This window comes from Panthera tigris, chromosome B1 (genome assembly GCF_018350195.1).
Source record: "Panthera tigris isolate Pti1 chromosome B1, P.tigris_Pti1_mat1.1, whole genome shotgun sequence".
Lineage (NCBI taxonomy): Eukaryota > Metazoa > Chordata > Mammalia > Carnivora > Felidae > Panthera > Panthera tigris.
The window spans coordinates 148,854,199-148,881,953 of NC_056663.1; the positions used below are offsets into that span (position 1 = coordinate 148,854,199).

Consider the following 27,755-nt stretch of genomic DNA (forward strand, 5'->3'; position numbering starts at 1 on the left):
CATGTACGACCAAAGTGCTTGATTTCTTGTTCTGATATATCAGACAAAAATCTAGCCTTTCTATTTCTTTAATGACAAACTTTTGTTAATTTACATGTATGTATGTTTATCTGTAACATATGTAGACAAGATAAATATAACTTAAAAACTTTCCTAGTTATCATTTACATCTTAATATTGAGATACAATAAACACAAAAGGGTCATCCACTCACACTCCCCTTTAAAAGGAAAATGTCACCAAATTTTTGAGTTGATGACTGCTAATAACTAAATATCAATAGAAGAAGCAGAGTAAAAACTTGAATATTTATACTTCCTTCTATGCAGAGAAACAAAAGCTTCCTAGAGAGTATTTAGCATATTTAAGATGTATTTGATTCATAATAGACCTTTTTATATTAAAGCTAAACATAGTCTTTTGTAGAAAGAGGAAAACAAATCTGTCTACAAAATCAATAAATTTCTACTGTGTAAGTTCTCTAACAATGAATATATGCTTTTGTGTAACTATATTTACATTTCAGAAGACTGATAGCTTTTTTGCATAGAAGTGCCTGTGAAACTGCACACTGATTTAAATGATTCAATGCTCAGTTCAAATTCAATTCAGTGACATTTTAACACAAATGAGAGCAATAAATACAAAAGGCCATAAGTAAATCCGAGAAATGGAAAAGTGGATTTTTAAAACGGGATTCATATGTCCTATTTTTAGTTTGATACCTGATCTGTTGAGTGGTGTTATAGGAGTCATGCAATGTATTTTACCTCATGTTTTCCATCTACCAAATGGGACATTAACTATCTACCTCATGGGATTGTTGTGAGGCTTTCCTGTTGAATAATAAGTTGAAAAGTCAAAGAATGTTTAAAGCCTGCTAAACAAATGTGAAGTGTGTTATTGTAAACTGATATCAGTACAGATGATGTTGCAAATACATTAAGATTTTAAAAAAAGGTTGTATTTTTTAAAATAGTGTTCACATTTTTACTGATAAATAGTATTGCCTTGTGAATTTTGCAAAAATATTGTGGTTAAAAAACAAACAAATAACAAACAAACCTGGGTTTTGCCTCCTGTGTTGTAAATGTTATAGTAATACTCTCATCTTAAAAAAACAAACAAACAAAAACCACCAAAATTTGCTTGACATATTGTTTTGAAAGGTCAAATCCATTAAACTGACAGTAAACAATACAGCACATAATCCCTGTGGAATCCTGATGGCATTTGGGGTGCCATGAGAACTAAAGAGTTCGTTTTTAACGCTAGAACAACAATGGACCAAATTTTTTGCAATGTTTAACCATCTCTCAATGAAATTCACAATTCAACAATAAGAGTAAAAGTACATCAATGGGAATCTACCCTCTTCAACTGAATAAATCTGTCACTTTGTTAATATGTTTGTTTGAGGGTGAGGGGATGTATTTAAGGCATTCCTTCATGCACTCATGAGAGTGAAAAATAACCTTGTTACAAATGACTGGAACCCTTGTGGCCAGTCTAGTCTTCCCCCACTACTCTCATCTGTTACGTGGCTGTCGCTAGCCAGGAACATTACAGTTCTAGAAGTCGCAGGAATTAGATTGTTGCCAGCTAATGTTTCTCTGTGCAAAAAAAAAAAAAAAAAAAAAAAAAAAAGTGAGGAAAATTAAATTCACATAGTATTCAGCAAAGTTTCATTGGACCAAAACAGTTTTACTGTTAAGACAAACAACAAAAGTATATCCAACTATACCTAAGGAAAGGAGGATAATTTTAATGAGGCAAAGCTGCAGAGCTAGGTAAATTGGCAGCAAATTTAAAACCTTAATATGGTATAAATTAAAAATCTAGATTATATTTTTAAATAACAAGCAGCAAAAGAACTCTACTAAACAACCAATGTCTTTCTCTTTGCTCTTTTCACTGCCTCATTAGAAAATCTGTTTTATGAATAGATAAAACACAGAAAGCCCACTAAAATTCAGCAAATTAAAATTTTTGATTGAGTTGGGTTTTTTTAACGTTTATTATTTACTTTTGAGAGAGAGAGAGGGAGCGCGTGAGCAGAGGAGGGGCAGAGAGAGGAGAGAGAGAACCCCAAGCAGGCTCCACACTCAGCACAGAGACAAACCACCGACTGAGCCACCCAGGTGCCCTAAGCTGTTTCTGTAAATACTTACAATAAACATTCTTCTACAGATTTCAATATTTTCCTTGCCTTAAAGTTTTAACATGGCTAATAAGAAATGCAAGCATGTCATAAAATTAAAAATCTTGTCATAAAAATTAAAAACTTTGCTTCCAACTGCTTCAATCTGTGAAATGCAACATTAATCTACCTACCTCATGATGTTTATGAAACTTTCCTGTTGAATAATACCATCTAAAAATCAGAGAATATTTAAAACCTGTTTGAAAAGTGCAAAGTTTATTGCTGGATACCGATACCAGCATGGTTGATGCCAAACGTGCACTAAGATTGTCATAAATTTTTATACAGTGTTACCATTTTCATTTATCAATACTAGTTGCTTTGTGTATTTTGCAAATGCCAGTGTTTTGTTGAATTATATTTAGTATTTTCTTTTTGTTAATGTTTTATTTATTTTTGAGAGAGAAAGAGACAGAATGTGAGTGAGAGAGAGGCAGAGAGAGAGAGAGAAACAGAATCTGAAGCAGGCTCCAGGCTCTGAGCTGTCAGCACAGAGCCCAAGGCAGGGCTCGAACTCCAAACTCAGTCAGAATTCCTCCAACTCTTAATTATATGCTTCTAAATACTTGTGTAGTCTTCCAACAATTACTGCTACACACTAGTATAAAACATGTAGTGTTTTTAGTATATAGGCTCATACCTCTATCTATTCCACACATTGTGCCTCCTAATTACTGCCAACCTCTTGATCACTCCTCACAATTATTGACTTACTAGGTGTCTGCTCAAAATAGATCTCTCTCCCTAACTTCTGTCTTCCTTGTAGTCAATTTCAACAGCCAAGTGGATAATCCACACTTAGTTACAATTCTTTGAACTCATAAATCCAAATGACTCTAACTTCCAAATGACCCCGCCTCCATAATCCCCTGCCTAGATTTTTGGAAGAACTCCAAAATGATCTTCCTTCTCCAACTTGATGTCCTCTAGTCCATTCTCCTGCGTTTCTGTTTCAATTACCTCTAATTTCTCCATCTCCTACAGAAGAGATACTTACTTAATTTAGAGCCCAACAACTTGGATAGAAAAAAAATCTTAACTTTATTTTCACTAACTTTTAACAGAAATTTGCTTTTTCTTTCTATTATAAAACAGGCATAAAAAACCCAAAAAACAAAAATAAAAATAGTAACATAAGTTATATCAGTGACTTTGTCACCAAGAGAGATTATAGATATTTTTACTTCATTTAACAGTTGTTACATACTTATCAAAATATGTTTATGCGCATCGCAGCTTTGAAACTGTTATTCAACATTGCTAAATCCTGTGATTTAATATGTTAATGGAAAACATATTTATTACTCTGTCACAAATTTAAAATTTTTCCCATAACTATACTACTATATATTGGTTTCCCTATAATTCTGTGTATTCTATTTTATGCATCTAAAAAAAACACACATTTTTAGGAGAAGGGATCCACAGCCAAAGATAGACATGGCATTAAAAGAAATTAAGAGACCTTGACCTATAGAGTAAAAAACAAAATCCATTTTCTTGATGTTAAAAAATTTCATGATTATACTCTTCCTATTTTCCATTTTAATCTCCCATCTTGGCTTCTTCCTTTTGGCATTCTTCACTTCAGTTTTTAAAAAGGTACCGCTAGTCCTTTATACACTGTAATGTTGCATCGCAAATGAACCCTTTTGCATAGAAGCTTCCCCACCCCCATCATTTTAGCAAGTGTGCTTTCTGAAACTGTTATACCACCTGACCATATTCCCAGAGTATATGATGTTAAATTTTCACTAAAATCTACTAACATTATTAAACATATAGGTAAAAGGATAGAAAATAATATTTTATTTTAATGTTGTGGTAGGGAGGCAGAATTCTGAAATGGTCCTCCAAGATCTTCTGTCCTAATCTCATTGTAAATAAAATGAGATACACATGTCCATGATAATGTTACATTACATGGCAAAAGGAACTTTGTAGATATGATTAAGATTACTAATCAGTTGACTTTGAATTAATAAAAAAGGAGGTTTTCCAGGTAGGTTTAACCTAATCTTTTAGAAGTAGAGAATTTCTCTTTCTGGTAGAAGAAAAGTCAGAGATTCTAAGTATGAGAAGATGCACTATTTCTTGCTTGAAGATGGAAAGAACTGTGTATCAGTTGCAGATAGCATTTAGGAGCAGAGCAGTCTTAGCTGACAGGCAGCAAAAGAACAGGGAACTTAGCCTTCCTGCAAGGAACTTAATTCTGCCAATGACTGGAATGAGCCGGAACATGATTTCCCTCCATAGCTTCCACAAAAGAACCTAGCTGAGCTCATACCTTGCTTTCCACCTATGAGACAGAAAGCAGAGAACAAAGTTGAACTTGCCCAGACTTCTGATCAGCAGAATAAAAACAGATAACAAATGGCTGTTGTTTTAAGTGGTTAAGTTTATAGGAATTTGTTACTCATTAATATAAAAATTGGCAAAGATATAGAATTTTTATTTATTAGCTAATTTGAACATTTTGTCCATATATCACTTATCAATTGTAATTATTGTGTGTTCCTGTCTTGCCAAAAACTTTTTTTCAAAACAAAAGAGGGATGGAAATGTGAGTGAATGTGGATTGTCAAATCAACGTTATAAAAGAAAGACAGTACCACATGTTCAAGTGTTTGCAGAGGTGCTGATAAGTGCATTTTCATTCAAAGACATCAAAGTTTCTAGTCTCAAATGTTTCACTCTTTAACAGGAGAGATGGATCCATAGACCTGAAAATAAGAAAAAGTAAAACTAGATGCCAGCTTGAAGGGAAAGCATGGGTGAGGGGTTGCTCAGATAGTGTGAGAGCCAGGGAAATCTGGAGGAGTCATCCGAGAATGTAGGCTTTCAAAGTCTCAGGACTCTGTGTAGACGGATTCTAATTAAATTACTTGAATCTTACAGTGAGGTGGATTTTGAATTGAGAACTGTGCAAGAAAGAAGGGAAAGGATATTTTAGGCACGTGGGCAAAGACACAATAGGAAAAAAAAAAAAAAGGACTTGATAAACAGAAACGAAAACTCCAAGTCAAAGAAAGCAGATACAGCCGTAGCTACAAAGAGCATATGAAAGAGAGTATGATCAGCTGGTGAAGCCTTTTAAAATGGCGGTTGGCACAAATATATTTTCATTTTTCTACCTTGAAGCTGGATTCCCCTTTAGAATACACACAAATGAACCACTGGGCCAGGCATAATGAGTACAGGTACCGTTGCACTGAGAAAAAAAAAGTCAAGGGCTATCAAATGTTTTACGAAAACCTTTGGTCTTGTTTCACGATTGCTTCTGAAAGAGAGGAAGAGCAGGGCCTGAGGACTAGACCTGTAATGACTCAGAAGGAAGAGTGACACCTCTCGAAAGACAAATACAAAACTTCTCCAAGTTTTCAAGGGTGTTGCTTAGGTTTTGTAGGCGCTACTGTTTCTCATTTATTTTCATTAGCCAAAGCCAGGAAATTCTTACTTCCTGCAACAAAGACTTATCAAGTGATTCTTCACTTCAAAACCTACTATTGGCTAAAATGTACCCATCCCAACTTGTTAAACTAGTTTATTCTAAATCCTTAAGCATTCTTTCTTTAGTTAGCTTACAAGTCTGAAAGAATGCCCAGGATGCTACTCATTTGACAAGAAATCTTAAGAAACACGGAGGTGGAGAAGTTTGTGTTCTCAGCAGAGTATGATGTATCAGTAAGTTTAACTTTATTTCATGTTTGACAGATTTGTTTCAGGTTGTGGTTTCTACTTCTGAAAATTATCGCGAACTGGAAATTGAATAGGTTTTTCTTTTCCTTGGCTGTTGTTGAAGACAATACGGTCGTGTTAGTGTTTTTTATTTCAGGAAACCATGCTAACAATTTCATATTTAGGATTTGAAAGGTTTAACAAGTTGGATTTTTATTGGAAATTTTAATGTGAAAATGAGATAGTCACAGAGACAGGAAGGAGAAACAGAGTCTGGGGTAACATTGTGTAAATTTGTATGAGTGAAAGGATGGGGCAATTCTTGCATGTATCCAGATTCTAGAATATCTAATGCTGTTTGTGATCTTTCCAAATCATGCATTCAGTTGACACATTGAAGATACAGGAAATATACAAGTTGTAGAGCAAGTATTGTATTTTACCCCCATTCTGAAATTGATCAACATCATTGAAACTCAAAAAAAAAAAAAAAAAAGGAAACAACGTCCTTTGAGACTTTTTTTTGCTTTTTAAAATAAAAAGTTAAAGAACAATATAAGAATAATGTATACACAAGAATATAAAATAAGAGCAAAAAAAATAATCCTAAAATTTTTGTATTTAACAGATTTGAAAGGAAGTCTATGGAAAATAAATCTTAGACGTTTTTTAGTTCCCACTCCCCTGTCTAATCCATTCGGCATTTTTCTATATTTTTAACATTAATTATTTATTTGCAAATATGAGTCAATTAGTACAAATTACTCAAAATAATGAGGGAATTACAAATATCTTTCCTAATACTGTTTTTCTAGAGTTGCACTATTTCCTTTGTTGGTAATAATTGAATATTGTGTATAAAACTCAATTAAGCACACATGGACTTCTGGATCACAGTCTCCCAACAGATTTAATTCTCAATAGTCATTCAAAATGTTCATTTTTCTGCCTGCTCCCCATAGAGCTACACATTAATAACTTTAGGTTGTTAAAAGACAACATGAAATGAACAAAAACAACTTTTTACACTTAATTGATCTTATTTCTAGAACTGGCACACATTAGGATTCACTTTTTAAATGGAATGTAATAGAAGTGGGACGATGATCATTATTATTTTTATTTTTACTTAAAATTTTCTCCATTCTGTAGGGGGAAAAGTGGTGACTCCATATGATAAAGATAATCCAATTAATTATTATTATTATTATTATTATTATTATTTTGCTCTTCAATATGCTATTCAATTAATAGTCCTCAATTTATTCAAGAATTACTATGTACTAGTCACCATTTGGGACATCAGAGGCATAGGGATGAATAAACACACAGTTTTAATTGCTTCTTTTAAGGGTTAGGTAAATGTCAATTGTGTATCAGGGCTGGTTAAAGAAACCTACCGTAGGGGCGCCTGGGTGGTGCAGTCGGTTAAGCGTCCGACTTCAGCCAGGTCACGATCTTGCGGTCCGTGAGTTCGAGCCCCGCGTCAGGCTCTGGGCTGATGGCTCGGAGCCTGGAGCCTGTTTCCGATTCTGTGTCTCCCTCTCTCTCTGCCCCTCCCCCGTTCATGCTCTGTCTCTCTCTGTCCCAAAAATAAATAAAAAATGTTGAAAAAAAAAAATTAAAAAAAAAAAAAAAAAAAGAAACCTACCATAAAGAAATGAAAGTGACATAAAGCGATAGAGACAGGAACAACAAAACAAGCTGAAGTAAAAATCTAGGAAAAGCAGAAGACCTACCTCTGATCAATTGACCAGGAAACCATTTAGACCTCTCCATTCCTATTATTTTATATTCTTAAGATTTTCAAAATTTTCCCCTCCAAGTCCAAAATCCTTACAAATTCTATTGTACCTATCCATATTCAGATAAATGATTATATCTACTGTATAGATTTTTGCCATATTGGTTTTGGTTTTTCTTAGTTTTGTGGCTCCCAGGAGTAATAAGGGGTACGGGTGTTTGGATGGGTGGGGGAGGTATTGAAAAACTATCTCTGTTCTTCCCTTTGGAAATCCATGCCTCAGTGTAGTTAAATCTCAGAAGATTTTCTCCATTTGAAATATACAGGTAAATGTTTATTAATTTTTGTCACCTGTGGGTAATGTGAAGAAAATATAACTATTCTTTGTTGTACATGTTAGCACCTAGTAGAATTCTTGGCATGTAATATGTTAATTGAGCTGTTTGATTGTTCTTCAAATTTATATGGGACTAACAACTTATCAGGTTTGGTTATTTGGAACTTCTCCATTTGACTTAGCTGGATTTCATATCACTTTCAAAGACTCTTTCACACAGAAAATTTTGTTTACTTTTCTAGTAAGCCACTCTGTATTTAGATATAGTGGTATAAACAGGTGTAAATAGATTTATAATGTTTAGTCCTTATTTTCTTTCCTAAAACTGAGTAACTATGAAATAGATTCCTTGGATTATCACATTCCTACAATGAGGTTCTGAATAATTTTACATTTCTCTTTGCCTCACAGACATATAAGAGTCTCTTTTCTTTTTTTTAAATTAAGACATAATTAACATACAATATTACATTAGTTTCAGGTGTATAACATAATGATTTGATATTTGTCTATATTGTGAAATGATCACAATAAGTCTAGTAAACATCCATCACCATACAGTTACAATTTTTTTCTTGTGATAAGAACTTTTAAGATCTACTCTCTTAGCACCTTCCAAATAGGCAATATAGTCTCCTTGCTATACATTACATCTCCATGACTTATTTATTTTATAACTGGAAGTTTGACCACTTTTGACCAACTTCATTCATTTCTTCTGCCCTCCCTTACTGCCTCTGGCAACCACCTAGAGTCTCTTTTCATGCAGTAACACCCACCAATGGATTTTAAGTTCTTTCCCACATTGATTGTAAAAATCAAGTTTGGGTTTTATAACAATAGGCATAAAAAGACTCTGTCAAGGTTTGTTGTTGTTTTTTAAATATTTTTCAGAGAGAGAGACAGATAGACAGACAGACAGAGACAGAGTGTAAGCAGGGGAGGGGCAGAGAGAGAGGGAGACACAGAATCCAAAGCAGGCTCCAGGCTCTGAGCTGTCAGCACAGAGCCCAATGCAGGGCTCGAATTCACAAACTGAGAGATCATGACCTGAGCTGAAGTCTGATGCTTAACCAACTGAGCCACCCAGGCTCCCCTCAGGTGATTTTTAATTTGTAAACCAAGCTTGTCATTTAAACAACATATTTCCCTTATCGTCTGTAATTTCCCTCATTTTTTGGGCTCTAGGAATTCAGGACTGTCAATGTAGGGCTAGGACAAGATACCAAAAAAAAAAAAAAAAAAAAGAGAGAGAGAGAGAGAGAGAAGACAGATGGCCCCTTAACTGAGTAAGAGTAATTAGTATATCTGAAGTAGCAAAATTCCAAGTTTAAATTAGGTTTACCAGAACACACTCACATTATACATCGATATACATTTGTATTTTCTTTTTTATCAACACTTTTAAAAAATAAGACTTAATGAGATACAAACATCTGTTTTTCTATAGCTAAGTATTTTTACAGGATGATGTCATGATACATTATCTCTAATTTAAACCTCTACTTGTTTTTGTTTTTTAATTTTTCAATCATGGTAAAATGGATACACATATTGTAAACAACACTGTAATAATGAACATCCTTCTGGATAATTTTTGCACAATTTGAAATTATTTCCGTAGGATAAGTTATCTTGTGCATTTTCACAATTTTTGGAATGCCATCCCTTCATTAACAAACCGCTCTACATCCTAACCTTCTTTTTTCTCTGCGTATTCTCTATATCCCTATAAAACTGAAATATAATTCTTTCCTCAAGACATGTTATTTTTTACAACCATCTCAACTAAGGGTTTATTACTGAAGATTTAGTCTTGGTTCTCCTCACTCTTTACTGCCACCTCAGACCATAGTTCTCCACACCCTTGTAAACACCCTTGAAAACTGCTTTTTTCCTCTGAGGCTCACACAGTTTGCTTTCTGCCCCCTTTCTTTTCTCGTCATGGTCCTTATGGAACCACGAGTATGCCCCCTCTTTACTGAAGACTGGAACTTGCTTCCCTTTTTTTTTTTTTGTAAAGTGTATTTATTTTGAGAGAGAGAAAGAGACAGCACAAGCAGGGGAGGTGCAGAGAGAGGGGAGAGAGAATCCCAAGCAGGCTCTGTGCTGTCAGCATGGAGCCTGATGCTGGGCTTGAACCCACAAACCATGAGATTATGACCAGAGCTGAAATCAAGAGTCAGGCACTTAACTAACTGACTGAGCCACCCAGGCACCCCGGCACTTGCTTCCCCATCTCTTCCTCTACTTCACGCCCTACATTTACTCTAGGTAACATCACTACCTTTGTGCTTCATCTGCAACATCCTAGTCATTTATTTCCTCGATCTTCTCATCTCTAGAATATTGTCTTCAAATACTACTCTCATGTCCACACCCTAGACTTGGTCATGACTTGGAATTACCTTTCTGAATCATAACTTTGGACAACTATTTCTATTCTAACCTTCCTTCTTAAAGTCTTAGTTATTTCTAGTGCATAAGGGTTTTTTTTTATTCATTGGCTCTTCTAATCTGTGAATTCTTCATACCTATTAGTTGCCATCCCCAACACATACACGTGCGTGCGCACACACACACACACGTTTTTGTTTTGCTTGTGATCCTTATATTTATCATTTCAATAAATTTTTTAATGATGGCAAACTCCACTATATTCTATTGTCCTTTTTTTCTTTCATCATTCACACCTGGATAAATTCTAGAGAGAATATAATTGTCTGAACAGTGGCTCACCCCTGCCCAGACCAGAAAATTCACAAATGTACAAGAGGTGCCAATTCATCTAGGATTCAGCTCTCTCCAGCATTCCTACTACATTCCCTTAGTCTGTACTCCCATTTTCCACTGCTATTTCCAGCTCCTCCAGCCTCTCCAAATTTCCAATTCTCACCACCTGTCCTCTCATGTGTCTACTACTTCAAACAGAGAATGTGATTTATCAATTAGAAAAGAATTCCTTCAACTTCCTGACATTGAACCAACAAACCTACCTACATCCATTCATACTGTAACTGGATGCCTACAGTGTGTCCAAATTCTTCATTCTAGGTTAAGCCATATGAAAAGGTCAATAATACATGAACACTTTTGACCTCCACAAATAGCAATTTTATATGTAGGAAACTAAGAGTTTAGAATCCAGGATCCTTCAAATATCCACCCAACCTCAGGGTCTCTGCTGGCTTGTTAACACCATTGTAAGCATACTCAAAACTGTCCCATTCACAAGGGGAAAAAAATCCTCCATCAACCCATATGCCTTGATGACTTACTATCTTCCCATCCATAGTCAAATTCATGGGGGGAAAACGTTTACATCTGCCTTTCTGTCTCCTCACTCCCAATTTATCCTCAAATCCACTGACATTTTGTTTATAATGCCACTACTCTGTTCCTTTTCCTGTCATAGTCACCAGTGATTCACTACTGCTTAACCCAATGGGTTTCTACATTTTTATCATATTTGATTTCTCAACAGTGTATGCCACTGTGGATCAATCCTTCCTTGAATATCCTCTTTCATCATCATATCACACTTTACTTTCCTCTTTATTTTCCTCTGTGGTTTTCAGACTTCATTCTTTGCCCATATCTTAAATGTTAGTCAGTCTTCGTTAAGATTCCTCTCTGAGTCTTCCTTTCTTCCTATTATTTCAATTAAGAAAATTATTGACCACCTACCATATTCCATGTGCTAAAAGTACAATAATGAATTTTACACAGTACCTGGATTGTTCACTGCCATAATCTCAGTTACCAGAAGTACCTGGTATAAGTATAAACTTAATAATCATTTTTAAATGGTAAAGTAAAACTGCTAATGCATATTGAATGTTTTAAATCCATGTTTGTAAGCCAACCTACCTATTCCTTTTCATATTTGGAACATATAACTTAAAATTTGCCATTTGACTTTCCTTTTATTTATGAAAAATTGATAAATAGAAGATTTGATCTATTATTATTCACTTTCCTCTCCTTTAAAAAAAAGTAGTCAAATTATTTAGTGTTTCCTGTGATGATGTCTACATGCCATTTTTAGGAAGTGAATATCTCATGCAAAAATGCAAAAGCAAAACATGAAAATAAACTAAGATCATGTGATACTGATTTATCTAATCTGTTAGCTCCAAGAACTTTGCAAGCAAAGGTATCAACTTTTTATCAATGCTTGGTATCAAATAACTTAAAACAGTGAAAAAGACACAATTTATACAAACAAGGCAGTTTTTAAAAGAAGAGTTCTCCTTCTGGTGTGGCATTTAAGTAAAACACAAAGTGGGGTTTTTTTATTTTGGGGGGTTTTTATTTACTATTTTTTACAGTGTTGGCGTAGTACAATATTTTAAATGTCCCTATAGGAATAAGTAGTGTGCAATAATTATTTTATTTTATAGACTTATGGAAGGGAAGTTTGTAGTCTGAAAGTACTATTGCCCAGTCCATCTGCAATTAATCCTATTTCACAGATTCACGGCAAAGTTTTTCTGTTTCCCAGTTCATTAGCCATCTAAGAAAAAACTCCTTCCAAATTTCCTAGATATTGGCATATTACTGAGTTAAAATGCAAACTTAATCCTCAGTTTTGGTAAATAAACCACATAGAATTTCAGACTCATACACAGGGGTCATAGTAAGTGGATACTGAGAAATTTCTTATGCAAACAAAAGATCTAAGTAATAATAAGATGAGCTCAATGTTAGTTTATTTCAACAATAACAATGAATGTACTCAATTCCTACCAAGGACAAGACTTGTAACTGGGTACATGGTAGGGGAATAAAGGAAACCTGATTTCTGGTAAGGGGATGATTGAAAGAACAATAAGTAGTAATGAATATAATACAATTTAAAATTGAATAAATGTTAAGTACGAGTATAATCAATGCACTTCAGCAAAATTACCTGAAAGACCAGTACCCATACTGCTGGTGACAAATGAAATGACTTTAGGTAGGATTTACTTTAATGTATGATAGAGAAGATAAAGCTACTATATCAAACTCAGCATTTGATGGATATTATTGCTTAGGGATTGGCTATATTAAAAATGAGTTCATTTAAAAATGTAAGGAAATTTCCTTGAGATATTAGTGCTTATGGCAAAAAAAAATTGTGATGATTGCAACTAAAATTTGAAAATCATTCAAAAAAAGAACAATGAATTTTAAGCAGGACAGAATATGAACACTTCAAACACAGCACTTGAGTGAGTTCTTGAAGATGAGTACATTTTATGTACATAGGGAAGTGGCAATTGTAACTGGGGTTGTTAGACTCACAATACAGAAAGCCTCCTTATTTAGTTAATGTAATAGGTGTTAAGTTTTAGCTTTGACCACATTGAAATCCTCAAGAAAATGCAAATTAGAAGCCCTACTTTTTAAAACACATGCTCATTATGGGTTTATTATAGAGGGTACTTATATACTTCAGCATACATAAAAATAAAATCATAAACACAGCAGGGGAAATTTTGATTTTTAAGTTTCATGGTTGATGCTTTTTTATAATTACTATGGCTAAATATTGCTTTGATTGTAACTACCTGAATTTTCCAGTCCTTTCAAGTTTATCAAATGGAATCTTCTATAATTTTTGCAATTCAAGCTCAAATACCAACTCTCTGGCAAAATATTCTTGTGCCCTCTAAATAATCTCTATTTTATGAAGAACTAATAAATTAAAATCCAGATTACTGAAATGTTCCCCTTACAAAATAAATAGCAGCTTAGAGCAAATAGCAGGGAAGAAACACTGGGTTTGGAGTCAGAACACCTAAATGAAAATTCCTCTAGTTAATAGCAATGTGTCCTTGGACCATACACAAGACCTATTTTTATTGCTGTACCAATATTTCAGATAAACACCATGAAAACTACAAAAGATTACAAATGTGAAAGGTTATCATTGCTAATGGACCCCAGTGAAGGTGCCAATTAGAAGACAGTTTAGTGTGTTAGGATTTATTTGATCATGACCCTTATGCCAGACACACATGTGTAACAAATGACTAGGTGATTTTCTAGGGGGTTGTTATACTTCTTTGACTTAGATTCTTACTTAGGTTTCTGAGAATAGACTCCATAGAATGGCTTATAACTGTCCCACTTATAAGCGAATTAAGTCTCTTCCACAAAGGATTTTAGTTCCCTCCAACAGGAAAAATCATTTTCTGTCCTCTACTGCTTTTTTGGGTTCCCTGAAGGTCATAGCCCAGATAGTCGGTGACCTCACTGTCGTGAGACATGTGACTAAGGCATGCCTCTCCCACATGGTCTGCTGAACAGCTCCACTGTAAGGCTTTGGTTGCCCTGGTTACTCCGCAAAATACTAGAAGCTCTTAAGTGCTTCCATGTACTATTTTTCTGAGTCTTGGTGTTCTTCCAGATCCTTGGATTTGGGCTGAAAATGAAATTGCTTTTTTTTCATACAGTTCTGCTCAACAAAATTTCCCTTCCTTTTCCCAGGTTTCTATTTTTCTCACATGCCCCACTGGTCGTTGCTGTCGTAATTTTGGATTAGAACCTGTGTTCCACAGAGAAAAATGTTCATAGGTAGAAGACGAGGAACTTAGGTGGGCTCCAATAGTTAGTACTTTTATGGTCTTGGGTAAATCTTTATAGCCTCAATTGAAAAATAGGCAAATCATACCATGTGAACTCTACAAAGTTATGGGATGGGGGTGCAGATCAAGTGTTACGGGGTATGATAAAGCTCTTTAAAAACTATAAAGTGCTATATAAATTAAAGCTATTATCATTATTATTATTGTTAGGGTGACCTGTGCTTCACCCTTCCACCCTCTACCTCACCCTCCGCTCTCCCAAACCTGTTTGAAATAAGGTGGGGCATCCTTGACTAAAGGACCACTCCCTATCTTCTCAGGGGCCCTAAGACTCTCTAGAACCACCCCCACGAGGCTCTGATTACACTGTGCAAATTTATCAAACACAGACAGAAAGAACTCCCAACAATTAAGATAGCTTATCATATATATACAAATGCCATTTATATTTAACTGAAGTAATACAGTCACCCTGTGGCAGGTATTTTGCCACTGAAATGTGAGGATGAGTCATAGGAAACTGGGGACAAGAGAACTGTCTGTACACTCAGTTATCACATAGACAGGAATCTCCCAAATGAGTGTGACTTCTATGCAGTGGCTGGACTGCCTTAGTCAGAACAGAGTGTTTATATTTTTCTCTTCTTTCATTCTTTCTTTTTTCTTTTCTTTTTTTTTTTTTTTTTTTATACTTTTTAAGCCATCCCATTTTGTTCAGCAGGGTCAACCAGTCTTCCTCATCCAAGTCTGATAGCAAGAGCTAATATCAAGTGAGAATTTACTAGCTCTTCATTCTTATATCTCTGTAGGGGTCATCTGCATTTTCCAGATTAATAAACTCAGGCTGTAATAAATGAGGCAAGGCCATGTGACTAGTGAAAGCAAAGGCATTTTGTCTGAAAACGACCTGGGCTCTTTCCACCCCATACATGCAACCTCTCTTCAGAAAGCTGGTAAGGCTGCTGTGACCAAAGCAATCTCTTTAAAAAAAAAAAAAAAGTAATGTGAGAAATATTGCTTGTTTTCTGTTGAAGACTGTGTGATACATGCAGAATTATCTAGAAGAGATGGAATATCATGTAAAAATGTGTAAAATATTGTAACATGGTATTGTCTTCAAACATCTTATTAAAAGCCTGACCCATAATAGTGCACAATACATGCATTAAGATACAATCCAATAAATACGCTACTGTCAGCTTCTTTCTTCCTCATGAGGCCACAGCAACCCAGAGAACTTTCAAATATGTGACAGATCACATACAGACCAGATTATACAGCTGAGTGGGATATTGAGAAAACTCTCTGGGCAATTAGGAGAAATTATCTAGATAATTGTCTTAATTCTTGACTTCATCTTTTCAAAGTGATTCTCTCAGATTGTAGGGGGATAAGACTAGAACCCAATGTTTTCACTCCTTGTCCCATATGCCCTTCAGTTAAATTTCATTGTCTCTGCAGAAAACAGAACAATGTTTTGAACAGAACAGTTCAATGAATAAACCAAAATTTATTGCCCACTTTGGGCCAAACACTGTGTTAAACAGTATTGTTATAACAAGAAGAAAGGCAGAGAACACAGATGGGCACAGAAATAAGAGATAAAAAAGCACAACAGGGGTGGCAGATGTGTTGGTGGATGCTTTCTTCTGATTATTTCTATTTCCTCAGTGAAATTGTTTTAAGGCCACTAGCTGAGGGTGAGGATGAAGGAGGAGGTATTGAAGATTTGAAGAGACAAGGTATGAATAATTATCTATTTCTCACACTGGGAGAAAGAAAGAATAACTAAATGAGTATTATGGCAAGGAAGCACTGAGGCCAACTTGAGGTTAGTGCTCCTGCATTTACAATGAGACTCATCAGCAAAATTGGGTATTTTTTTCCCAGCCATATTTGTGTAAACACAGAGTAGGTATAAAGTTGTATTTAACCAGGGTTGGAGTTTTGTTAGATGATTATCACAGAGAGAAGATTACAGGATGAAAGATGTATGCCAGGAATGAGTATAATTAGAGACCATGGGATTTATGCCAAGTAAGAGAGCAATGTCACCATGAGGGTGATGGAAGACAGTGAAAAGATAGTAGGATCCATGTATTGTAAGTACCAGTGGGGGTGAAGTCAGGGTACTAAGGTAATGAGCTGGAAAAAAAAGAGTGGTGGTAGTTGCAGAGCTGGTTGATTAAAATTTAGATTGTGGAGAAATTGAAGTTATTGGTAATAACAAGATATAGAACATATATCTTGCTGGACAGCTGAGGTAGGGTGAAGGACAAAGTGACACAAATAACCAGAACATGAAATAGAACACAACCAACCCAACAAAATAGCAACAACGCAGTAGAGGAAACTTCAAGGTGGCTGCTAACTGGAGTAGGATCGCAGTGAAAGGAACTGGCCCTTAGAGGAGGGAGAAGGCATTGGAGTAGCACATCGAAAGGTTTCCAGAAATGGAAATACCAGCAGCTGTGAAAAGAGGAGGTTACAAATACAGGGGAAGAGAGGATATTTTAGGCAGAGGAAGTGTTGTGAGCAAAACAGGAATGGGTGAATGTAAGAAACAGAATAACACATGTGAAGAGAAGTACTATCCACTAAAAACCCAGAATTAAGCTAGACACACCAAATGAAAGACTCTTAAAAATCTAAATTATATCATGTTCTTCCTATATTTAAAGTTGTCCAGTGGGTTTCTATGACACTTTGAATTATCAGTGTTTTGGCATTGCCTTCAGGGGCCCCATGACTTGATACTTGTTTGTCCCTCTGGCTGAACCTCTTCTACTCTTTCTGGGACCGATCATGATCCAGCACCCTGGCCTGATTTCTTTCAAGAACTCAACAAGCTCACACTCTTTTTCTAGCTTTAGGAACTTGCTGCCACCTAGTTGTTCTTTACTCAGAAGTAAAGTTTCTAGAAGCTGTTTCTTCACAATTCACCTCTCAGCTGAAATGGCATCTCTGCAGGGACAACTCCTTACTACTCAGTTAGGCATCCACTCTCTATTCATTAATATGCTTTGTTTTCATGAGATGAAACTTATTCTTTGGCTTATTTTCAGCCTCTTTCCACTAGCCTGTGAGCTCCATAAAAGGAGATAACTTATCGGTCTTTGCCACAGTTTTTCCAGCAGCAGAATCAGTTTTAGCACATAGTGGGATCTCTATAAATATATCCTCAATGAATGATTGAACGAATGAATGAATACTAACCCAAAGAGCTTATAGCACACACAATGAGAAATATTCAAGGGTTTTTGAATGACAGAATCACATTATTAGAAGTGTATAATTGGAAGATAATTCTGGCAGCAACACTGTACCATGTATTTGAGGGGAAATTATCTGGGCATGAAGAGATCTATTAATAGCTACTGTGTTTGTCCAGGTGAGACACATTGAATGCCTGAAGTATGATGATGTTAAGGACATGCAAAGAAGGGGACAAATGGGAAGGAAAATTCAGAGGTAGACTGACTATGTGAAGCAGTTGTGCAGAGGGAGATGTCCTATGATTTCAAGGTTCAGAGAGTGGGTAATCTAGAAAACTGTGAATAATCTTATTAACACATATATTTGTCTTTTAAAAATGTTATTTAAAAAAGTAAAGGGAAGTAAAGGAAGAGTGTAATAAGAAATGTACAGACTTAGCTAAAAAGAGGGTGGTGATACAATAAGAACAAAGCAAAAGAAATGAGTAGAAGGAAGAAAACGGAAAGAAAAACCACTATGGAGAAGCAAAGAGAAAAAAGAAAAGATTAGTGAAGGTGTGAAGAAATTATAACATTTTTACACTCTTGATAGGAATGTAAAATGGTGTGGGCACTTTGGGGAAGTTTAGCAGTTCCTCTAAATGTTAAGCATAGAGTTATAAGACCGAGAAATTCCACTCTTAGCTATGCATGCAGAAGAGATGAAAACACATTTCCAGACAAAAATGTGAACATGAATGCTCAGAGAAGCATGATTCATAATAGCCAAAAAGTAGGGACAATCCAAATGTCCATCACCTGATGAATATACAAATAAAATATAGCATACCCATAAAATAGAATATTATTTGGCAAAAGAAAACAAATGAAGTCTTACCTCCCACTATGGAAAACAGTATGAAATGATACATACCATCACATTTATAGCTTTTGAAAATATTATGCTAAGCAAAAGAAGACAAATACAAAAGACATTTGTTATATGATTGATTCTGTTTATATGAAATGTCCAGGATAAACAAAACAATAGAGACAGAAAGTAGATTAGTCATTGCCTAAAGTCAGGGAGTTAGGAAAAAATAGAGAGGAACTGCTAATGGGTACAGAGTCTCTGGGGTAATACAAGGTTTAAAAATTGATTGTGGTGATAGTTAATTTTGTGAATATAATGAAAACCATTGAATTCTACACTTTACATGAGTAAACTGTATGGTATGTGAATTATATCTCAATAAAGTTGCTAAAGAAATAAAGGAAGGAAGGAAGACATCAAAAGGCTCTGGCAGCTCAAAATGTGTTTTGATTAAATGTAAAAACTCCTGACAGTTATTCACTAAAGCTGTCAAAGTTACCTAACTATCATTACTCTCCCCTTTTGGCACTCATGTGACTTCTCTAGCAGTAACAAACCTTTCTTTCAATAGTTCTTTCTGACTCAAGAAAGGCTTTACCTCATTTTCTTTTCACATTTCAAATTTAATTTTTAGAAATAAATATTTCCCTGTGGTTAGATACAGTGACAGTAGAACTTGTTCATTAGAAAATATTTGTAGCTAATACATCTGTGCATGCTTCAATGTTCAAAACAACCCCTGCCTTCTTGTGGAGGTCAAAATTTGTCATTAAACAGCAGTAGGAAGAGAGATGATTAAGGATAAATGATGCTTACTTGAAAATATTAATAAGAGCAAGAAAATGTACCAACAAAACTGAACCAGTGTTGGCCAAAGTAGTATGGTACTTCTCTGGCCAGTCACCTTCTCTTCAATAACCCAATAAGCCAATGGCCTATGCAACTTTTTGGTCCTCATCAGGTTTTAATTGCCTCAATACTCTAAATTTTCTTTCAAGGGGGACACCTGGGTATCTCAGCCTGATAAGCATCTTACTCTTGATTTCAGCTCAGGTCATGGTCTCATGGTTTGTGAGTTTGACTTCCACGTTGGGCTCTGCACTCTGTCAGTGTGGAGCCTGCTTGGAAGTGTCTCTCCCTGCCTCTCTGCCCCTACCCGACTCGCGCGTGTACGCACACATGTACACACACACACTCACTTTTACACACACACTCCCTCAATTCAAATAAACTTAAAAAAATTAAAATTTCCTTCAAGAAACAGCTTCTTATAGAACTTCATGCAAATTTGCATTCATGAACAGAACTCAATTATCCCCTTCTGAACTCTTATCAGCTAAAATACCAGTTAATTATGACATTAGTCAACTTTTCACTTATGAGACATTATGTCTACCTTATTTGCATAATGTGGAGTTATAGAAACAAGACACAGAGCTTGTCAGAACACGAAAGATAAAAGAAAGCTCAAATCTTTTCATTTAATCTTTTTCACAACTTGTAGTATTTCTACTCATATCACAGATTTTATGCAAGTCTCATCATATCTGGTGGTACAATTAAAATCATCATCATCACTGCTAAGCCACTGTTACTATGATAATAACACCATCACCTCCTGATACTTACACAACAACAACTTTCTTCCAGAACTGTTCTGTCTTCCCTAGGCAATGGGTTAAAACCCCAGCCAGATGATTCAATTATCTTGTCTGAAATTTTCTCATATCCATTATTGTAATTCTTCCCCTTATGGATTCTCCAAAATGTGTTCATCTGATAATGCCCACTTCTGAAACTAGGGATTACTCTTGAAAGCTCTGGTAGCCCCCCTTATCTCAAGCTTAGACTCTTATCTGCTGGAACTCTCCCTGGAGATCATCAGGGCTTTTCTAGGCTCCTAAGGGGCTTCCCAGTCTCTGCATAGTTTCTGGCCAGTGTTGTCACTCAGATTCCAAGGTCCTGGGCACCAATTCTCACCTCTTTCCTTCATGAGGGGCACATCTACCATCCAGCACATATTTTCTACCAGTTCATTCCATCTCATCTATGTACAAGGATATCTGCTTGATATCCTTTGTCTGCTACTTTTGATAATAAAAATAATAAAATAATCAAAACTCCTAAGTCTTCACTAGGTTTTAGTTACTATCCTAAATGCTTTAGGTATATTAACTCACTTAATCCTTGCAATAATCTCACAAGATAGGTATCATTACCCACATTTGGTAAAGGGAACCTGAGGCACAAAGAAGTTGAAGGACTGCCCAAGGTCCCACAGAGGAGCCAGGATAAGAAATCAGGTAGGCCAGCTGCAGAGCCCACATCCTTAACTACAATGAATAACCTCTTTCAGAGACCATGAACCCTTCAAGTCATGTGGCCATGGCTGTGGCAGAAAGAAAACCCTTTATCTCTCATCTTTGAATCACTGAGGGACAATATTATGGTTATATAAAATGTTTAAAAGCTCCAGGAAAACAGTAGATGGTAGGAGAGCTATCTAATGGGAAGGACCTGAATATGTACCTTGGTAAAAAATTGTTACATTGAAAGAAAATGGCTGACACTGATAAGAGCAAGGAGAGTTCATTCCCTTCTGCTGAGCTTTGGTTAAGAAATACCTCCCCATGAGACAGTCTGGATAATGAGCCACTCAGAATGTAACCAAAGGGGGGGGGGGGAGGGATCAAAAATGCTTTGACTTTTTGTGATTGACCTGTTGAATGAGTAACTTTTGTCACTGCTCATCTTTGCTTTGGCATAAACACTTCAAAGGTGAGGTCACTTTAAGTGTTTTTGTTTGTTTGAATGTCAAAGGTTTCTCTAAGGCTGGATTTTCCTACACTACACTGAATCTGTTTAGTCATCTGGCTGGGATAGTCTGACCAAAATTCAATTCTTTGAATTGGAAGGATTAGGGGGAAGGAGAAGCCAGGAAAGCAAGAGAAGGAAAGAATTGTCCTTTAGAGATTTTTAAGTGCAAAATTTATAATTGTATCTCTATCCCACATAAATGCTTAAGATCATTTCTCCTCCTACCATATTTGAAGAAATTAATCTCTTGCAAGACTTTCTGCTGAAAAGCGTTTTCTTGTTTTTTGGGTTTTTTTTTTTTTGTCACAAATAGTTTAGGGCTGCCTGCTTTTTTATGACACATAATTTTGTTTAGTAGACAAATATTTGCCAAGTACCTATGAGGTACAAACTCCACCAATCTAGAACAGCCAGTGATATTTCATCAATTTTTAAGTTAAAATTAGATTAGTACTGAAAAAAATCAGGAAGAAAAATTATTTTATTTTTTAAAAAAACATTTAAGAATACATTTTAGGGCATGTCTACATAATTAACAAAATGTACTCAGAGTGCCTGAGTGGCTCAGTCAGTTAAGCATCTGACTTCCACTCAGATCATGATCTCACAGTTTGTGGGTTTGAGCCCTGTGTCGGGCTCTGTGCTGACAGCTTGGAGCCTGCTTTGGATTCTGTGTCTCCTTCTCTCTGCACCCCACCCCCCCCCCCCCACTCCACTCATGCTCTGTCTCTGTCTCTTAAAAATGAATGTTAAAAAAAAATTCTAAATAAAAAAACAAAGAAAATGTACTCACACAATTTTTCAATATGACCCGTATGTAAGACTATAATTCATTCTTAGTGATGTTTCTGGTGTTAGAAGTAAAACAGTTCAAGGAGAATTTTTTTTTGAAACTAAATTGCCTCCTTATGAATGGTTTTCCATATCTGACTCAGAGGAGAGGAAAGATGGGTCCAGCATTTTCAAGCTTTAAAAAATTATCATGGTTAAAATAAATAAATAAATAAAAATTATTATTTTTCAACCACTGTTTCCTCCAAAGAGAAATCATTAGTCCTTCTCTGAAATTGTCTTAGAAATACTCTACAGCTCTAGGAGCAATTTGATACAATGCCATCCTTCTCTATAAGACTATAAGTTCCTTGAGAGGAAGATCTATTGAATATTCTTCATTATATTCCCCTGTTTTGTACATAGCAATGTTCAATAAATATTCACTGAGTTAACTAATGAATATATGCATTAATACATGCATTAATTAGGTATATCTATATTCTCATTCATAAATTCTACTTTCTCATGTATATCCTTGAGAAATCCTTGTCTTTGTTTATGTTGTTCCCTCTGTCTGTGGTAGACATCATTCTCACCAGTTCCTCCTCCTCAGCCTCCAAGACCCTGTTCAAAGGATAAGTTCTCTAAGGCAAAACCATTTGTATACACTCATCTCTCATTGCTTATTGGACATAATTCCATTATGGTATTTATCTCTTGTATTTTAGTAGTTACTTAATGTGTTGCTAGGTTACACATTCTTGAAGATGAGACTATGTCTTATTCACTTTTGAATCCCAAGCAGAAAGTGGCACACGAAGAAACTTGGTAAATGTTAACTGAATGAGTTCATGATTGCCCATGGTCTTCTATTAATAAAGGCAGTGAATATTTTCATCAGCTCTTTCCTTGCCCAGCTCTTCTAAAGATACCTCAGATGTTTGTAGATTTTAATACTCTTGTCTTGCTACCAACCAAAGAAAGAGTGGCAAGCCAGAGTAACTTTAGCTCCTCCCAGAAACACAACAAAACTCAGAACCAGTGCTACCTGAGATATTTATTAGAGCTCAAGTTGATGGTTCTTGGGTGAGGAAACTGCCTCTAACTTCTTTGTGAAGATACAAGGATACAGAAATATCCCCACTTTTTCCAGATTGTTGATGCCAAAAGGTACCCCAAGGTGATATCTTCAATTATTTAGTGCTGATCTACTTTCCACTTTACCACAACCATCCACCGATCCAGGGAAGGTAATTCTTTCTTCTGCTTTTACATGTGTAATTTTAACAGAACAAGAACCGGTACCTTTAACTTTCAGAGACATATTCCTGCCTAGTTCTCCCATGAATGAGATGTTCCTGGACAAGCCATGCCAGTTTTATTCTAGACTGTCTCAATTCTGTAATTATCCAGATTTAGCCTTTAGATTTTGGGCCCTGACTCTGGGATAGGGACAGAACTTTGTCACATCTCCCTGCCTCCACACTGTTTTTCCGAAATATCAGTCATTTGCATACCACTTTCATGCTTTTTGCCATATTTGCATACTACTGGTACTATTATTGTCTTAATATTTTTGTTTAAATTTATTATTTACTCAAGTAAATATGGCCTGTTTTATCCAATATCATCTATTAAAAATCACAGGTCTGAAATCGTATAGCCCTATGAAATAGATATTCATCAAACCAGTGGTTCTCATACCACGAAGTTCCCGGGTCCAAAGTCCTGAGCTATAATTATTTATTTGTTCATTATATTGATGATCTCTTTTTTATCTACCGATTATTTCTTCCTTATAGCTCTATTGTTTTTCTTCAACCTGTCCTATTCTAGATATTCTTCATATGCATTACAGGTTACTTGTCATATAAATCAGGATTATGGGATTAAGTACAGAGGTCTGAAAAAAGCCCCAAAAGCCAAAGTCCTAATTCCAGTTCCCCCAACACCCAACTTTAAGGTTTTATTATTATTATTATTATTATTATTATTTATTTGAGTATTATTGACACACAGTGCTATATTAGTTTCAGGTATATGACTTAGTAATTTGACAAGTTTATGCATTTTGCTATGTTCACCACAAGTATGGCTACCATCTGTCCCATTACATTGCTATTACCATATCATTGATTGTATCCAACTTTGAGCCTTTAGTAATCACTTTGAGCCTCTGTTGGGTTTATGCTAGAATGAGAAGAGTGACCCAGATGCTCTCATTATTTGAGGCTTTTTGGATGTGAACCACATGAGTGAAATATGTTTTTAGTTCATTTAACAAAGAAAAACATATTTCAGAAAATCTAGCATGATGGACCAGGAAGTATATGAAACAGTAGTCAATTGCAGTAAATTCTGACTTTCTAAAATCAAAATATAAAGTCAAATGTCAATCAGTTATATTTTTCATTAACAGTATTTTGGTATTTTTTCTATTTTTTATAGAACAATATATTTAATGTACTAAATGTAATATGAGCTAACCATGAATTCTAGAGAAAAAAAATTCTATATCAAAACTATGAAAAACTAAGATTTTAGTACTTAAGTTCTATTTGACTTTAATATACAACTCTCTCTCAAAAGGCCAGCAACACTGGGTAGAAGGACAAGTTCACTGAAACCATGGATGACTGCCCTTATTGTCACAGCTGTTGTGTTGGTTCTATCAATAATCATCGGTCTCCTTGTGTATTTTTTGGCATTTGGTAAGAATATACCTCATTGTATTATTTTGAAAATTTCAAGAGCCACTCAATTTATTTCAAAGCCTAATATTTTCTAATATTATAGAGTGCAATTTTATTTTTTTTTTATTTTTTATTTTTTATTATTTTTTTTTAATATATGAAATTTACTGTCAAATTGGTTTCCATACAACACCCAGTGCTCATCCCAAAAGGTGCCCTCCTCAATACCCATCACCCACCCTGCCCTCCCTCCCACCCCCCATCAACCCTCAGTTTGTTCTCAGCTTTTAACAGTCTCTTATGCTTTGGCTCTCTCCCACTCTAACCTCTTTTTTTTTTTCTTTCCTTCCTTCCCCTCCCCCATGGGTTTCTGTTATGTTTCTCAGGATCCACATAAGAGTGAAACCATATGGTATCTGTCTTTCTCTGTATGGCTTATTTCACTTAGCATCACACTCTCCAGTTCCATCCATGTTGCTACAAAAGGCCATATTTCATTTTTCCTCATTGCCACGTAGTATTCCATTGTGTATATAAACCACAATTTCTTTATCCATTCATCAGTTGATGGACATTTAGGCTCTTCCCATAATTTGGCTATTGTTGAGAGTGCCGCTATAAACATTGGGGTACAGGTGCCCCTATGCATCAGTACTCCTGTATCCCTTGGATAAATTCCTAGCAGTGCTATTGCTGGGTCATAGGGTAGGTCTATTTTTAATTTTCTGAGGAACCTCCACACTGCTTTCCAGAGCGGCTGCACCAATTTGCATTCCCACCAACAGTGCAAGAGGGTTCCTGTTTCTCCACATCCTCTCCAGCATCTATAGTCTCCTGATTTCTTCATTTTGGCCATAGAGTGCAATTTTAATTGCAACAATAATTTTCATAAATCTATGCATACTTCGTATGAAGCAGTATTAATTTGCATAAACTTATCTACATTTGGGAAATGATTATCCTTTATGTATAAAAATTATTTCTAGCATTTAAAATTTGAACTGGTTCATATAATATTATCTCTTGAACAATGCAATACATATTATTATATGGCTTAATAATATTTAATGTACTGAGGGTAAAATTTATTTTAGTAGCAATTCTGACTTCAAGGTTAACTTATGAGGATATATTATATTCTGTCATTATCTAATTAACAGCTTAAATGTATGAATTATTACTAACAGGTAATAATTTTATTATGAAACAATTGACAACCACATAACTCTGAGAATGTATGATCTTAAAAATAGGTTAGAAATACTTGCAACTCATGTACAATAAGGGGTAATATCCAAAATATATAAAGAACTCAAATAACTCGAAAACAGAAAGCCAAACAATCCAATTTAAGAATGGGCAGAAGACCTGAATAGACATTTTTCCAAAGAAGACATACACATAGCTAACAGGCACATGAAAAGGTACTCAACATCACTAATCATCAGGGAAATGCAATCAAAACCATGATATCACCTCACACCTATAGCATGACTATTATAAAAATGACAAAAAATAGAGGTAACCAGGGGGCTCAGTCAGTTAAGCATCTGACTCTTGATTCTGGCTCAGGTCATGATCTCACGGTCGTGAGATGAGCCCTGCGTCCGGCTCCGTGCTGGGCATTGAACCTGCTTAAGATTCTCTCTCCCTCTCCTTCTGCCCCTCCCTGTTTGCACCCTCTCTCAAAAATTAATAAAATAAATTAAAAAAATAAAAAGACATAAAATAACAAGTATTGGCAAAGATGTGGACAAAGGGAAACCACATACACTGATAGAGTGTAAATCGGTATAGCCACTATGGAAGACAGTATGAAAGTTCCTCAAAAAATTAAGAATAGATTTACCATATGAATCAGCTAATTTGCTTCTGGGAATTTATCTGAAGAAAACAAAAACATTAATTCAAAAAGATATATGCACCCCCAAGTTCACTGCTGAATTATTTACAGTAGCCAAAATCCACAAAAAACTTTAGTGTCTATTTATGGATGAATAAAGAAGATGTGATTATATAGATACAGATACACACACACACACACACACACACACACACACACACACACTATGGACACTATGGATTACTACTCAGCCATAAAAAAGAAGGAATTCTTGCTATTTGAGACAATATGGATGGACCTTGAGGGCATTATACTAAGTGAAATAAGTCAAACAAAGAAAGATAAATACTATATGATTTCACTTTTATGGGCAGTCTATAAAAGCAAGCCAAATACACAAAACAAAACTCATAAATACATAATACAGATTAGTGGTTACTCGAGAGGAAGAAGTTATCAGAGGGGAAGTTGGGGATGGGCCAAAAGGGTGAAGGGGGTCAATTTTATGGTGACAGACGATAACAAGACATTGTGGTGATCACTTTGGAGTTTATACAAATATCAAATTATCATTTTGTACACCTGAAACTAATATAATATTATATGCCAATTTTACTTCAAAAAAAAAAAAAGGGAAAGAAAACAAAAGGTTAGAGAGAGGTTTTGGCCACAGCTATTGAATGTTTAATTCCCAATAGTTCATCAATTATAGGATTTTTTTCTATGTTATCCCCTCTACTTCTGATATTTATACAACTCAAATGAACTAAAGCAAAAACGTCCATTTTTGTTCTCCCTTCCAGATCAGAAATATTACTATTACCAAACCTCCTTCCAGATCCCCAGTATTCAATATAATCCTGAATTTTCAGTTGAACACTCAAAAATTAGAACAGACCTGAAACAAAAAGTCAATAATGAGGTAAGTCTGGCATCATTTCTACCAATAATACTATTGTGAAGAAGGTTAAAATAAAGTAAGAGATGATTGAACCTATACTGGGATTGCCAGATAAAATACAG

At 35.3% G+C, this 27,755-nt stretch overlaps 1 protein-coding gene across 1 annotated transcript in view; it reads left to right on the forward strand.

Annotated features, from left to right (window-relative positions):
- LOC102960647 (transmembrane protease serine 11G-like) overlaps nt 1-27,755 on the forward strand; it is a 54,209-nt gene that overhangs the window by 1,363 nt on the left and 25,091 nt on the right. The window contains exons 2-3 of the mRNA XM_007086956.2: nt 24,786-24,907; nt 27,536-27,654. Coding sequence (XP_007087018.2) covers nt 24,786-24,907; nt 27,536-27,654 — 241 coding nt within the window. The remainder of the gene's footprint in view (nt 1-24,785; nt 24,908-27,535; nt 27,655-27,755) is intronic.